Source organism: Anabrus simplex, chromosome 4 (assembly GCF_040414725.1).
Source record: "Anabrus simplex isolate iqAnaSimp1 chromosome 4, ASM4041472v1, whole genome shotgun sequence".
Lineage (NCBI taxonomy): Eukaryota > Metazoa > Arthropoda > Insecta > Orthoptera > Tettigoniidae > Anabrus > Anabrus simplex.
This window is the reverse complement of record NC_090268.1, coordinates 228094518-228111667: the sequence shown is the minus strand read 5'-3', so window position 1 is coordinate 228111667 and position 17150 is coordinate 228094518. Positions and strand designations below refer to the sequence as shown.

The following is a 17150-nucleotide window of genomic DNA, read 5'->3' as shown; positions in this document are numbered from 1 at the left end:
GTGGCAAGGCAACATGCGATAAATGTCCTTTATGATACTGAACTCTCGTTGGGGCTTTCACAAGTACTTTTTCTGTTGATACTATTAAATTGTTTGTTTGTCCAACCCTTGTCCTATTTCCCTACGGGGTTGGGTATGAGGTGAGATGAATCTGTCGTGGCGGGTTTTTATGACCGGATGCCCTTCCTGACGTCAACCTCATCTGAGGAGTTAATGAGATGAAATGAATGACGTGATATATGATAGTAGGGAGAGGGTGAAAACCGGTGCTGGCACATAGCCTACTCCTTTCACAATTAAGTATTTATTTTCCACCTAGCTGATTTTATGTAGCCTACTCCTGTCGAATAGCACCAAGGGGTCTGCTCAAGGCTTAACATCCCCATCCGACAGAAGAATCATCATCAACAGCGTCATACACCCTCACTCCATATGAGCACTGCGGAGAGGTCTGGAATTTAAACCAGGCTTTTGGCACGCAATCTAGTGATTAGAAATTCTATAGCACCACCTCCCCTGATGGTGAAATTTTTTCCGACCAACGGGACTCGAACCGGGTAACCTCGGTGTCAGACAGTTTCAGAATTCAGCGCCTTAACGATGACGGCCACCAGGCGGGCACTATTAAATTAATTACGTTCGTAAAATTACTTCTCACTTCTTCACCGCCATGTTGCAATGTGTGTGCTGAATATGTGAAATGAACCGTGTTAGGGTAAAAGAAACTTCCAGTGTTTTAGTGGCTTTCAATATATAGGCTGCAGCATCAACATAGAAAACAAGTACTTCTACTGTACTTGTACGCCTTCAGGTTACAAAACTTTCAACCCTTCGTTAACAAATCAGGGTTTGTTTGCTCCAGGATTATTATCGAACCGATTAGGTGTGACTTGGAGGGGATTTCTGGAACCAGTTTCCTCAACAATAAGGCTGACAATGTAGCGTCCCATGACATCTGTTGTTTCATCTACTGCTATCCAGATATAGGAGTTCTGAATATCACTTCGAATAGATGCCAGTATACCCTAGTAACACTCATCCAGATAATTCTTTTGAAGTATACAGTCGTCTGGATTTGGCCTATTGCAATACATCCCAAGAAATGAAATATATTCAGACACAAAGTTTTTCCACGGAAATGTTTGCAGCTCTCACTGCCCAGCACATACCTTAAAAACTCACTTTTTGAACCTGACAGTCCTATCTGAGTTAAGAGTAACTGCTTAGAAGACACACAATGTTTATTTTTTGCATTCAATGTAAATGTGGGTCAAGTTGTGACTTCATGGAAGACCCTGTAGTTTTGTTACACTCTTGGCACATTACCTACCACTTTCCCGTCTGTTGTAAAACATTCCTCAGTACTCGACCACGATCTTAGTTCTGATGCTAGACTAGATGTAATTGGAGCCATTTTGAACAAGTCCACTTCACATAAGTTAACAGGCTTGACACAGTTGTGTTGTGTTCATTTGCCTTCTCCTCCAACATTTTCGGTGTGGCCTATTTGCTGTAGAAATCTGTGTCACGGTTTGTTTATTTCTCAACTTGTGTTTTCAGTATCATGTTCATGCTGAATATTACTGCCCTAAAATCCAGCACATCTTCTTGAAGTTCGTAGGTGTAACATGTTTCTTTGATATGAAAGGAACAGGCTTAGATGATTTTCCTTTATTGCAGTTCATACAAGTTTTCTAGATATCTTCCTGTTATTCCTTCACGTCCATTGTCATCGTCTTTTCTTGAAGAAAGTTTTTAACATTCAATATGTGGCACTGGTCGAAAGCTAGAAATAAAGGTCTGCTTTGGTCTCCCGGATGATATACTGCCTTTATTGCTTTTTCCTTCAGACAATTGTCTCATCAGGTTTGCATTAATTTTGTGATCGTCAGTAACTAACCTCAATATTAAAAAGCCACAAGCCTCCACTTGTTTAATTACTGATAGCATTAAAACGTGAAGTTCGAGGCCAGAAAAGCAAAGGAGACATGACTGAAATAAAACAATAACAATATACAATATTTACATCACTAGAAGGAGCAATAAATAACTCGCTGAGACAAATTCAGTGAAAAAAAAAGTTAATATAAAACATAATTGAGTCCAAAAAGTGTGCTAGCCTAAGGAAAAAAGAAAAGAAACAAATGATACAGACAGAAACGAACAATAAGTGCTTGTAGTGAGATTGCGGACCTCTTAGTCTAAATTTTTTTTAGTTTGATAACAATTCAGAAACAGGACGAAAACACTGTGTTGAAAATTCAGGCTGACAGTCTGTAGAAACACCATCACCACGAATTGAGAATGCTGCTATTCTAAAATTTTTAATTCATCGGCGTTTTTCCATCACTTATCACATACATTTCACCTGGCACGTTGTCTCCTCTCAAACTTGGTTTCTCAAGCTTTTTCGCTTACCTCCTAGCCATTCATGTTTACCCCATTGAAATCACTTTTCAGACCTTAATAAACGTACCTTACTGTGCTTATAATAACTGTATAAAATTTACATGTGACATCTGTCACAATATTTTACGAATACAAAATACCTACATTTCATAAATTAAATGCTGAATTAATACTATTCCAGAAAATTGCTGTACAATATATCACTACGCAGCAAAGTCAAACAAATTAGTGTTTTAAAACATGACCTTGATTTAACACCATCCTCTTCATTCCCCCAACTACATTCTGAACAAATGATGGTGTTTTAATGCATCAATGAGGTGAAACAATCAAACCAGAACACTTGAATCAAGCATAAAGAGGAAAAAAGCCCCCAATACAACACAGTATAGAAACAATTAGTTACTTACAATTGCTAGCTGGGATCTGAGGAGGAGCCTGAGGGGGAACTCCAATTCCCATCATTTGAGAGTTACCAGTTCCTGAAAACATGAATAAATAGCACTATTTATATCACAGCTTTTAACTCAAAACAACACAGAAGAAATAAAAAAAATAAAAAAAAGGCAGCAATCAGTCACTAAAGAGCTGATTTATAGGTGCTCATGAGTTCACCACCACCGTCATGTTATGAGCATAACTCATCTTAGGGCTCTATAGCCTCCATCCACATCATATTTACAACTCTTTCTGGCTCCCCCTAAAGGCTATTCCTGGGGGCATGCCATTGAAATAAAACATAAGAAAACAGCTAAAAATTACAAATCTTGTAGAACTATCTTGATAAATATACTCAATACAAAAGAAAATCTTTCTGAAAATTCTCTGCATAACAGATTTCAGTGAGATGAAAGCCAAAATGGAAAAATAATCATCATGAGCTTCAGGAGCGAATGACATATTGCGTGCTTTCTTTCTAATATTTAAGCCATCAGCTGAGCTACAACTTTTAAACTAATCAGTTCAAGGTTGCAACAATGGTGTTAGATGATGGAGACAGATGATAATGATGATGATTATTCAATATGTATAAAATGGCATGATAGCCAAGTGATATAATCTCAGGTTTCTCACCCAAGTGGTCATGTTTTGAAACCTGACCAATGCAAGAGGGATTTCTGAAATTAAAATTTTCACCTCCATGGTTCAGATTACCCATAATATCAAAAGTACCATGGCTACGATCACTATATCAACAGTCTCAAAATCTAGACGATAAACGCAAGTTTATCTATTCCCATATTTTCCCCTTACTTCCATCTTTTTAATTGCCATTTCCACCTGAGCCATAAAATTATGTTTCAATATTTCCTGTTGGTTGGAAATATTACCCCTCCCCTTCCAATGGTGCAACAACCCTGAAGGGCCTTGGCATAGCACATGACCACTGCTCAGCACAAAGGCCTGTAGATTACAAGGTGTTGGCTTTCTACTAGAATTTAAAAGTATAAAGAGTGAAAATGTTAATTCAGTAAAGGACTATTAGGGAATAACAATCAGCAGCAGAAAAGCAAATTGGAAGAATACTTTCATGACCAGTTAAATACACCAGAACGCAGTCATCAACCCAAGGAGGACATTCAACAAACAAGAGAAGTTGAAACAAACATCACTATAACAAAAGTAGAAAGAATTAAAGTACTGTAACTTTGTTTTGGTTTGGAGCTGACTAAGAAGGTGTTTAAGCATGTATAGAAAAAGAGAAACAAGACCTCGAAGATAATTATAACTCCCAGCGTCAATCTTTTGCTTAGATTGTTGTTGGAGCAACAACATACATATGGGCTGAATTTTAACGGAGATAAAATGCTCCTTGGATGCTTTACTTTGAGGGCAAATGTTAAAAGAAACTGTTCCTAATCTTGCTCCTCCACCTCAATCTGGAGGATCATGGCTCGATTACGGCCTATGTTATTCAAGCAATTATAATTATTTGGGAGTATAAACCAAGACTGTGATCCTTTTGCCTCACTAACGATCTACCACTTCAAAGGGAGTCTGCAAGCCCAATTCCTAGTTACACTTTATTATCAATGTTAATGCTGTTTGTACCTTGTCGAGCCAAAGTCTGAAGTGCGTTGATAGGATCTGGTGGCATTGCTTGACCACCGGCACCGCCTGGTCCACCCATTCCACCACCTTTCTTGGAATCTAGAAGACACAAACAATACCATTAATAATAACGATAATCATCATAATCATAATTATTATAATATATGTGTACCATATAATTATATACTGTACAAAAAATAAAATCCACTGCACTTTCAGTCGAGCTGTGGGTCTGTCTGAGGATTTTTACCAACTTTCCAACGAGCTAGGAAGTTTAAACATTGCAAACATACTCCCTCTAGGTTGTAGTTTTGCTCAGAAATCATAAAACTGCTGAAAAATTCATGGAAATTCTTTAATAAGGAAAGTTTTGCATTTATCTCCATCCCTCATTTCACGTTTTTGCTGTCTCACACAGAAGCTTATTGCTCAATCCTCTTGCCTACACTCTGAAACTGCACCTAATGTGAGCACTCATCGCTATCAGGGGGCCTTGGTTCCAGCTGTAGTGAGTAGCTTGTAGCCAAGCATTATTCATTTTCCTTGCCATACTGATGTTGACTGAGCTCGAGGCTGTAATCCTTATTCTTTGCAGTTCTTGTGACATAATTACACATAGAATTTAAAGTTTTAACATTCATTTTCTTAGCTATATTGTCTTGAAGAGGATATTACCACCTAAATTGAACTCGGCCATAATTCTCATAGTTCTGATTACGTGCTTATTACGTCCAGAACCATAACGAGTAGAAGAGGAAGTGCGAGCTCTTAAGTTGTTCGCTGTTGGCTAGTACAGGGTAATTTATCCACAAAGACGCACACAAATTGCTGTCAGTTGAATGCCTTAATTTTATTTACAAACTGTTATACATTTGTCACACACATCAATAAACCACCATTTTGAACAACTGAACAACTGCCTTTCATGAAGCATAAGAAGAAGACTGCAGAGGCATGTCAATTACCAACTCAACAAAACCAATTCACATACTTCAAACACTCGCTAGCACGAATTCTACACAAGTCTCGTCAAAACAATAACTCAACTCCACCATCAAAACTGCCTCCTTATATATGTTGCCTCGCCAGGCTTCTAGAAGGATATGTCACAACATATCTTCTCATAAATTCTAGAACCCCTAATAGCCTAGTTATAATGTATAGAACTTTCTACAACCATCTAGTGCCTTATTCTGAATATTATAGTGTGTTGCACAATATTGTAGTGGATTATACATCATATATACAGTTAATAATTTATATACTATTAATTACGGGTTCTTACATTAACTAAACTCATATTAATATATATCAGCACATGTTTCATGACATAACCTCACAAATAATATGATCGTAAATAATAATACTAATAAGTGGATGTAAACACTTCATAGCCATACCTCACAAGTAGTAGTAATAGTAGTAGTAGTAATAATAATAATAATAATAATAATAATAATAATAATAATAATAATAATAATAATAATAATATCATCATCATCATCATCATCATCATCATCATCATCATTCGAGCTTGATATTGGCATTATTTACCCATGGCTTAAATAATATTGTTTTCAAGTTATATCAGTCTATTACACTTGTATCAAGGGATTGTGATTAACTGTCCGCTAGAGGCAGCACCATTACTATGTGAGTGTTGCTATCTATAGTTTTAATGTGTTTATGTATGGCAGTGCTCTGTGAAGGCAAGAACTTAAATGCCGTGCATTACTGTTAAGTGAAAGTGAAGAAAATGTGATTTGGTGATGGTATTCAGTTAGTGCTGAGCATATATAACTTACAAACCGAGGAGGGAGAGATGCCTGCTTGCATCGTTCTAGGCTGTAAGTCTGGCTACAAAACTTCAAAAGGTAAACACTTTTTCAAACCACCTAAAGATGTAGTAGAATATTCAAAATAGGAAAAGGTAATCCCAAGAAAAGACAAAAAATCTTTCTGATAAGTGCTTGTGCGGTTCACATTTTTCTGATGAATTTATCAGACTCATTTGTAATAAAAGGCGAACAGGTAATAATTCCTAGAGATAGACGGAAACTGAAAACTGCCGCTGTTCCTCATATATTCTCCAATTTGCCACAGTATTTCACGAAACAATGAAAGAAACGAAAATTATCCGTAAAAAACAGCCTCCAAAGATAGAGGGTAAAACAAAGAACAAATCACACAGGCCTCACCACGAATTAAATTTCGATGCTTTTTCTGACAGTCAAGTTGTTTAAGTGAGCCGACATTAAGCAGAAAGCAAAAGGTGATTATTGACACCATGCGCAAAAAATGTCAACTAAGAAATAAGAAAGGAATGAGATATGACAATGAATTCCTTTTAGATAGCCTCTTATTTAAAAACAAATCACCTAAGGTCTATAGGCACTGTTTATGGCATGACAGGCTTCCACTTCCTTCAGAGGCTCATCTGAAAAAATTAGTTAAAAGTCTTCAGTGCCCTTACGGGGTGAATACCCATGCCATTAGTGCTACTGAGAACTATTTCTGTGATGAGAAGAGTGAAAACAACTCATGGGAATTCTCATATTCTACAAAGTAAAACTAAGAGAAGAGGTTTTCACCTTTACGCAAGTCAATCTAATAAAACGGTGGAAAAGAAGGAAAGGTCATATGCTCTATTTCTAACCCTTTCTCATTCTAGTAGGAGACTTTGGTCATCTTCAGATGCTCTGCATATAATTAAGTGTATCAGATATAATTTCCAAGTCTATTACAATAATGAAATTGTGGGCTGTTTGGCTTCTTCTTCTTCTTCTTTTTTTAAAAAATGGATGTTGGTGATGCAATCTGAGACTGAACTTTGGAGCGTGGGTTGGCGACCACGGGGCCCTCAGCTGAGTCCTGGCATTGCTTCCACTTACTTGTGCCAGACTCCTCACTTTCATCTCTCCTATCCGACCGTCCTTGGTCAACTCTTGTTCTTTTCCGACCCCGACGCTATTAGGTTTGCGATGGCTAGGGAGTCTTTCATTTTCACGCCCTTCGTGGCCCTTGTCTTGCTTTGGCCGATACCTTCATTTTTCGAAGTGTCGGACCCCTTCCATTTTTTCTCTCTGATTAGTGTTATATAGAGGATGGTTGCCTAGTTGTACTTCCTCTTAAAACAATAATCACCACCACCACCACCTTTTATTTACAAGTAAGTTAAATGAGTTTTCTTTTCTTACATTATTTTTTTTAACTAGTTTTTCATCCACTCATAATTCCTTTTCTCATTACAGATGTTACACATGTTTTAATCCATGGTATTGACAGTCTCATTACACTGCTTAACACAGTATTCTCATTTTAACAGTCAGCAAGTTTTATTTGACAATCAAGAACGACCCATCAGACGAGAGAACTTTGTACCTCAATATGTTTTTAATTCATTAATCATGATCACTATCGTTTCACTTCATCAAGATTTTTAATTTGTTTGTGTTATGTAATAACTGTTCTGCTACTGAAGATGGCCTTAAGAATAGGCTGAAACATGTATAGATTTTGTTTCATCTAACAGGTGAGTTGATTTGTATTGATAAGGAGGATTTTATAAATACTTTTATTTGTAAAGATACGGGAAATGGTGCAAGTTTTTGAACGTGATCAGTCAACTATTGTACGCCATTTGCATTCGATGGATAAGGTACGGAAATTGGGTATATCGGTACCACATGTGCTGAGTGACAGTAACAAAAATCTGAGTAAACATCTGCTCATCATTGCTTGCCTAGCACTGGTTGGCTTGTGATAGGCACGAAGCATTCCTTTCGAACATTGTCGCCAGTGACGAGAAATGGTACCTGTATGTCAACATGAAGAGGAAAGAGTGGCTCAGCCCATCAAAAAAAACCTCTCCGTGCCAAGGATAGTGCCCATCCACAGAAAATTATGTTGTGTTTGGTGGAACAAAAATGGCATTATTCACCATGAACTTCTTCCGAGAAATGTAACGATTACCTCTGCTGTCTAAAGTGTATAGTGACTAGCTAAGACGGCTTGCCGTTGCTATTGACAACAAAAGACAAAGACAACAACGGTATTATTGCTCCATGATAACGCTCGTCCGCATACAGCGCAATTGACTAAAGATGTGATTGATGAACTCGGCTGGGAACCTCTTCCTCATCCTCCGTATTACCCTGAACTTGCCCCCTCAGATTTCCATTTTTTCCGCTCTCTTTCTAAACACATTCAGGGGCAAGTGTTTCCTTACGAAGCTTCTCTTGACCAATGGCTAACAGATTTCTTCCAGTCAAAACCAAAACAGTTCTACAGGCGAGGCATTCAACTGCTACCTGAATGTTAGCAGAAGGTCATAGAGAGTGGAGGTGAAACAACAAACAACTGTTAAGGATTATTGCTGTGAATTCTTGTACTGCGTATTTTTGTGGACATTATGGCTTGTCTACAACAGTTAGTCTTGCTGATAAGTCAGGTCATAATGGCTCACTCACCTGAAAACACAGCAAGGAATGTGGCATTAGTGGAGGATAGGCGTTTTATATGCCATGTAGAAGACTTATAGGTATGTCTTATTCTAACGTGTACAGAACTGATAAAAGTTTCAGACAAGACATTAGGCCTACTGTAATGGTTATAGCGTCCATCACGCCAATTTGAGAGGGACTGTTGACATCACAATATGGACCGCCCATTTACTTTTCGACTCTGTGATCAGGAAAACAGAAAGAAAAGAGTAGAAAGTGGCATGAGCGTGGACTGTGATACTGCATAAAGAAGTAAATTTACTGTGAGTGATAATTAGAATTAATAAATCTTTAATGTAAAAACGCTTATCCATCCAACACGTGACAACTGGTACCAGAATTGGGATCGACTCATAGCTAATAACTTCTAGTGAATGGTAAAATGGATAACGAACAGTTTCAGGCTCTTCTTAACAAGTTCACCGAACTGTCGTCCAAACAGGACGAAATCAAGTGCGAACTGAAATAAGAATTAAACTTAAGGTTGGACAAGGTAAATTAAAACAGGAAATGAGCTCTCGAAATAAAAGTAAACTGCGACACTATGCAGGATGTTCAGGAACTCTTAAGAAAACAACTTAAAGAAATACCACAGGTTGTGGAGTATGGGGTTCGAGACCTGAAAGAGGAAGCCGAGTGCCCTGCGTACGAGAGTGACTGATATGGAGACTCGTGCTAGGCCCAACAGCAGCCACGGCGGCTTAAGTGCCACAAAGGTAAAGCCCCCACACTTTAATGGGACCACTTCTTGCAGGACCTTTCGGACCCAATTTGAGACCGTGTACAGGTACAACGATTGGACATCAGAGGAAAGGACCTTACACCTAATTGCCGGACTACATGGATCAGCAGCGGAAGTGTTACACAGCCTCAAACCGGGTGCCACCTACGAAGAGATTGTGGGAGTATTATTATTTATAAGTTTCATATTCCGTATTGATTGGATTCAATGTAATAGACAAGAAAAATGTTCCACCGATCAATACATTTATTGTGAATGAATTATTGCACTAGTACCGGTTTCGACCTATCTTGGCCATCATCAGCTAGCACACAAATTTACAGTCATAGGACAAAATTACAAAGATGTTACGTAAGAGCATCCGGATGTCTAATGAAAAATGGAAGTAAAATATATTGCAGTACGTTGCGTTAAAAATATCTCTGATTAAACGTGGTGATGGTTAGAATAAACTAAAACCTATTGATTGAGCATGGACATGAGTACATAAACACATTAAAATATATATGCCACATCATAAGACACTAAAAAATATAGCACATTAAACACATTAAAACATGGTATATTTTAAAAACGTCTATTAAAATTTGAGTTCATGTTGCGTTGCATTCATTCTTCAATCCTCTTGTAGTTCTTGTGTTGATTAAATTGAATATCGAGATGTTCTATGGCTGATATACTTTGTATTGGTATGTTATAAGAACTCTTGTCATTAAAATTTGAAAATTGAGTATTATGCAATTCAACTGTTGATGTAGTCAGGTAAAATTTATATATACTGCAAGATAGGGTTTAATTTTAGAACAGTTGGTGGTGACACTTCTCTCGTCTAGAACACAACAAATCTCCAAACATATCGGTACACAACCTCCACAGCAACAACAATAACAACCATATAACGTGCATAGACTCCGCCCTCGTGTGCTAAGTTGGGCGAAACGCAGGCAACCAAGAATGAGTTAGCTGGAAAATTTATAATGTCCAATAACGGACCATTATATTGGTATTATAAATTTACTCATTCAGGACAAATAATTTAAGTTCCCTATGGGAATCAACATCTGTATTATCTGATGGATAGACAGGCATCAATTTTTGGAGATGAGACATAGCTCTCATAGTGCATTGGCACTGCTGGTGGCTTCAAGTAGCCTATGCAGTGGCCTCCACAGTATGCACTAGCCTTGCGTCTTGGGAGGTGTGTTAAGTCCCAACTGATGAGCCCAACTTAGCACACGAGGGCGAAACGCAGGCAACCAAGAATGAGTTAGCTGGAAAATTTATAATGTTCAATAACGGACCATTATATTGGTATTATAACATCACAATAGTCAAAATGTGGCATAACAAGATCTTCGATTAATTTCTTTAGAAGCTTTATTGGAAATATATGTTTATATTTCTATAAAGAATGTCAAGCCGAGTAGACTTTTCGACAGGTATGCAGACCAAGTCATGTGTTCGTCCGTGATAACACAGATTCTTCACTTGTGATACAAAAGGAAATTGAACATCCTGAAGGATTACTCTTGGCAATGGACATTTAGTTATACTTGTCATTAGTGTTTGGTGGCCAAGAAGGATCACTTGCGACTTTGTAGGGTTCAATTTCAGGTCATGTGCAGCAGACCAATCACTTAACAGCCTGTAAGTCAATGTTTAGTAAGTCGATATTTTCCTGAAGGTCTCGTGCTGCAGAGTCTGTGCAAAGTTGAAGATCGTCAGCGTACATATGGTATTTGCAGTGTCTTAAATATGATATGTCATATACAAAGAGTGCAAAACGAAGAGGAACTAGACAGAGACAATGTGACTTTAAAGCTTTTCAGTCTGTCCTATGTCCACAACACTCCCCTACTTCCCCCTCTCCATGGAACAGAGTTGAAAATAAAAACAATTCTTTGAATAATAAGGATAATAATAAAAAGATGCCTCAGTATCTAAAGGCAAAAGTTTATAAGAGTGTGGTACGGCCAGCAGCGATCTATGGGACTGAATGTCGCCCCATGACGAAACAACAGGAGCAAATGTTGACAACCATGGAGATGAAGATGCTTCGATGGTCCATGGGGCTGACCCGATGTGACCACATAAGGAACACGGACGTCCGGCAAAGGTTTGATGTCGCGCCCATCATAGACAAAGTGAGGGAAGCCCGTCTCCGCTGGTACGGCCACGTCATGAGAAAAAAGGACGACTCAGTTGCCAAAACAGCGCTCCACATCAACCCAGAGGGAACAAGACCACGAGGAAGACCGGCAAAGAGATGGACTGACAACATCAGGGCAGACATGCACAGTGTTGGCTTAACACCAGAAGATGTCAACGACAGACAGAAATGGAGGAGATGTAGCAAAGCAGCAGACCCTGCAAGTCGGGATTAATGCTAAGAAAGAGAGAGAGAATTTTACAACACAAAACAGGTATCCAAACCAACCTGAGCAATTATGCACATCTTTTTTAAATATCCCCCCTCCTCACCCTACTTAACTCCTGAACAACTTTTTGCATTAGTGCTTAATAAATCCCACAGGAGGAAATCTCCGACTTAAATGTAAGTTAGGTTATCCTTTTCTGTAGTAAATTCCCTGCCTTTTTTTTCTTTTGACTGATCCAGTAGGTTTTCATTAGCTTGCTGTGTTGAGCACGACGTTCATCTGACCACTTTGTACCAATTGTTCATTCCTCATCTCAGAAACTGACAAAAGTCACAAGGCTTGTTCTGAAAATTCTCTGAAATCACGCAACGTCTTGTGACGCATGAGTATACTTTTTAGGATATTATTTACTTACATACATACATATATACATACATTATCATTATAGACTATTATGCCTTTCAGCGTTCAGTCTGCAAGCCCCCTCTTTGAATTTACAAAATGTTGCCACAATCCTCGATTTGCAACTAGTGTTGTGGCCTCATTTTGTTCTATACCTCTTATCTTTAAATCGTTAGAAACTGAGTCTAACCATCGTCGTCTTGGTCTACCTTTACTTCTCTTACCCTCCATAACAGAGTCCATTATTCTCCTACGTAACCTATCCTCCTCCATTTGCCTCATATGACCCCACCATCGAAGCCAGTTGATGTGTACAGCTTCATCCATAGAGTTCAATCCTAAATTAGCCTTTATCTCCTCATTCCGAGTACCATCCTGCCATTGTTCCCACCTGCTTGTACCAGCAATCATTCTTGCTCCTTTCATGTCTGTTACTTCTAACTTATGAATAAGATATCCTGAGTCCACCCAGCTTTCACTCCCATAAAGCAAAGTCGGTCTGAAAACAGACTTCCTTCTTACAGAATACCGTTCATTGCAAATGTGAGCTCACTGCATTACCTTTACCACACCTTGATTCAATCTCATTTACTATATTACCATCCTGGGAGAACACACAACCTAAATACTTGAAATTATCGACCTGTTCTAGCTTTGTATCACCAATCTGACATTCAATTCTGTTGAATTTCTTACCTACTGACATCAATTTAGTCTTCGAGAGACCAATTTTCATACCATACTTATTGCACCTCTTTTCAAGTTCCAAGATATTAGACTGCAGGCTTTCGGCACAATCTGCCATTAAGACCAAGTCGTCAGGATAGGCCAGACTGCTTACTACATTTCCACGTAACTGAATCCCTCCCTGCCATTTTATACCTTTCAGAAGATGATCCATGTAAACTATGAACAGCAAAGGTGAAATATTACAGCCTTGTCTAACCCCTGTAAGTACCATGAACGAAGAAATCATTCTACCATCAATTTTCACTGAAGCCCAATTGTCAACTAAATGCCTTTGATTTTAATAATCTACCCCTAATTCCATAGTCCCCCAGTATAGAGAACATCTTTTCCCTCGGTACCCTGGCATATGCTTTATCTAGATGTACGAAACAAACAACTGCCTATTCCTCTCGTAGCATTTTTCAATTACCTCGCGCATACTGAATTCTGATCCTGACAGCCTCTCTGTGGTCTGAAACCACACTGGTTTTCATCCAACTGCCTCTCAACGACTGATCGCACCCTCCCTTCCAAGATGCCACTGAATACTTTGCCTGGTATACTAATCAATGAGATAGTTGTTGCAAACCTTCCTGTTCCTTTGCTTATAGATATGTGCAATTACTGCTTTTGTACAATCTGAAGGTACCTTACCAACATTCCATGCTAATTTAACTACGCGATAAAGCCATTTCATCCCTGAATTCCCACTATACTTAACCATTTCAGGTCTAATTTCATCTATTCATGCTGCTTTGTGAAAATTGAGTTTATTTACCATCCTTTCCACTTCCTCAAGCGTAATTTCACCAACATCATTTTCCTCCTCCCCATGAGCTTGGCTGTTCGCAACACCACCAGGATGATTTCCTCTTACATTGAGATGTTCAAAATATTCCCTCCACCTCTCCGAGATTCTCAGCGATCTATTATGAGTTCACCTGAATTACTTAAAACACTGTTCATTTCCTTTTTCCCTCCCTTCCTAAGATTCTTTATTACTGTCCAGAAAGGTTTCCCTGCTGCTTGACCTAGCCTTTCCAGGTTATTACCAAAATCTTCCCACGACTTCTTTTTAGATTCAACAATGATTTGTTTTACTCTGTTTCTTTCATCTATGTACCAATCCCTGTCTGCCTCGGCCCTTGTTTGGAGCCATTTCTGATAAGCCTTCTTTTTACGTTTACAAGCTGCTCTCACTTCATCATTCCACCAAGATGTTCGCCTTTTCCCATCTTTACACACAGTTGTTCCTAGGCATTCCCTTGTTGTTTCTACTACAGCATCCTTGTATGCCACCCATTCACTTTCTATATCCTGAACCTGCTTACTGTCTACTGTTCGAAATTTCTAACTAATCATATCCATGTACTTCTGTCTGATTTCCTCGTCCTGGAGATTTTCTACCCTTATTCGTTTGCAGACAGATTTCACTTTCTCTACCCTAGGCCTAGAGATACTTAGTTCACTACAGATCAGATAATTGTCTGTATCATCGAAAAATCCCCGGAAAACTCATACATGCCTAACAGATTTCCTGAATTCGAAGTCAGTTAAGATATAGTCTATTATGGATCTGGTACCCCTAGTCTCCCATGTGTAGCGGTGAATAGCCTTGTGCTTGAAGAATGTATTCATAACAGCTAAACCCATACTAGCACAGAAGTCCAGCAAACGCTTCCCATTCCTCTTAGCTTCCATATATTCCCCACATTTTTCAAAGTTACAAATTTCATTATTGGTTCCGTATTGAATTAAGATTACATATAATTTACAAAGTTTATTCCACCTACTCAATACTATACAATAATTGCAATGTCTATAAACACATTACAGAATATTATTAAGGGACTACTTTCGACCCTATATGGGTCATCATCAGCCTAACTAAGATACACTTATGGATTTGCCAAAGTCCTAAGTCAGAATTACATTGTGGAAATAAAATTTAAAAGAATGAACCGAGTATGTGATGCGATAATGTATATATAAAACGGTGGATTGATGAACTATTATAGATAAAATAATGTTATACTGATGAGTGACAAATAACATTTTTAGGATTTATGTCAATTACAATCAGACTGTAAAAATAGTTGAACAACTTTTACAAAGATGATTAAAATATGCCCTTGTTAGTGAATACTCTAAAATTGCACTTTAAAAACGTAATATGCCGTTTGAATGCAAAGTCGAGATGCTTCTATTGAGTTCTAAAATTCTGAGTGCATCTTCAGGTGGAGAATTTAAAGTTCGGACATTCTCTCATAGCTGTCACTGCCGAAAAACTATGATCATGCACCCTGGTGCAAAGTGAAGGAACTTTTTTGAAGAAATTTTGTACTCATAAGTTTTGTTTTCTTACTACATTTTTTTCATTCTTTTGTGGGTTGGAAATATTTAGCTTACCCTTCTGCCAGTTTTGAAGTTTGCCAATCAATAATATCTGTAATTAATTTTCAGACAATCCCATATTTCTTCTTCGATTTTGTGTGTAACTGCTTAATGTAGCCAATAAAACCTGGGGGTGTGTCTTGATTATTCATCAAAGGTCTCGAACCTTCCCCGAGGGTTTATAAACTGCGGATTTTCTTGTCTCTCGGCCACTTGATCAACATCTAACCTAGTATGTGGATGTGTAGCAGGAGGCAGGAGGTGCCTCTTTCAGCAGGCAGCTGGTCTTCAGTAAGGTAATGGCCGTTTAACATCTTTATTTCTTGCTAGCTCAGCAGTTTAGACCGCGGGAAAGGTCCGAAATCTTTACAATGTAACCTATCTTTCCAACATGTAATTTTCTGCCGTTTGATGTAAAAACTTCATAAAATCTGTAAGTGTAATTCGGGGATAGAGAGTGATTTACCCTCTCGAGCTCCCCTTCATTTTGGTTTGAGGTGACTACATTTTGGTAACTGGTTCTCTTCCTTAATGTTTTAAATTTCTTTCTTAGACGGGTCACGCCCATAGTTTGGGAATAGCCCCTGTTTCATCGACCTAGTGCCTTTTAGTTTTTAAAATGAGTATTTAGAAGTGCAAGTACACGCCTCCATTCATTTTTTTTGTATTTCGGGCCATTTACTTAACCTGTTCTTTTTCTGCTAAGGCCCAGTAGATTGGGTACAAGATACTCCCGTGTCATTGTTGTAAGTGGTGCCTTAATGGCAAGTAATTGTAAAGTCTACTATTGCCTTGAAGAGGCTTGAAAAACTGAGAGCGTCTATGCTCTTTTCAAGTACTGTAAAAGTGCCTCTAGGAGGCTTGACATGGTAATTTGGGGTATTTGGGGATTTCTGCTCTTTGTAAAATTACGCTCCTCTGTAATGTCTGATCTGGAAGCTCAAAAATTATAAAACTAAGGGCTTGTAGCCGAAGTGTGTTAAAGATTCGAAATCTTGGATTTTTTTCTTGTTTTTAAATTACTATGTTATTGTTATCTCACTAAGTGAGAAATTGTTGCTTTTTTGAAAATATAACCTTCCATTTCAGTTTAAATTCTTTCTTGACAAAGTAGTAGTTAGACACATTCACCCCGGCACCTCCTTTCACCTCTGCTGATCCAACAAATCACGGTAATAATTGTTACGAACTTTTCCGTGGTAGGTAGAGGTGAAAGAAGGTGCGGGTGTGAATGGGTTTCAAGCTACGAAATTATAGAGCAATGTAAAATTAATTTAAAATTTAACAAGGTTATATTTTCTTTTCGAAAACAAAGAAATAACAATCATGGCAGGTACAAAGTAGCAATTCAAAAGGGGTTAGTTACAATATTTACAGAATTTGGGCTTCGCGCCCTGACTTCACAATGCTTGGGGAATCAGCTCAGTTTTACCCCAAACACAAGTTTTAACAGAGGGGGAGAAAACCCCATTCATACCTAGGAGCCCTTGCTCCAAATTACACTGAAAAACCTCCATGAGGCATACAACCCAGAATTTTCAA

The 17150-nt window shown here is 38.3% G+C and overlaps 1 protein-coding gene across 1 annotated transcript in view; it reads right to left on the bottom strand.

Annotated features, from left to right (window-relative positions):
* The window catches only part of MED15 (mediator complex subunit 15), a 203022-nt gene that overhangs the window by 124776 nt on the left and 61096 nt on the right, over positions 1-17150 (bottom strand). The window contains exons 4-5 of the mRNA XM_067145398.2: positions 4462-4560; positions 2820-2891 (exon numbers count right to left, since the gene is read on the bottom strand). Coding sequence (XP_067001499.2) covers positions 2820-2891; positions 4462-4560 — 171 coding nt within the window. The remainder of the gene's footprint in view (positions 1-2819; positions 2892-4461; positions 4561-17150) is intronic.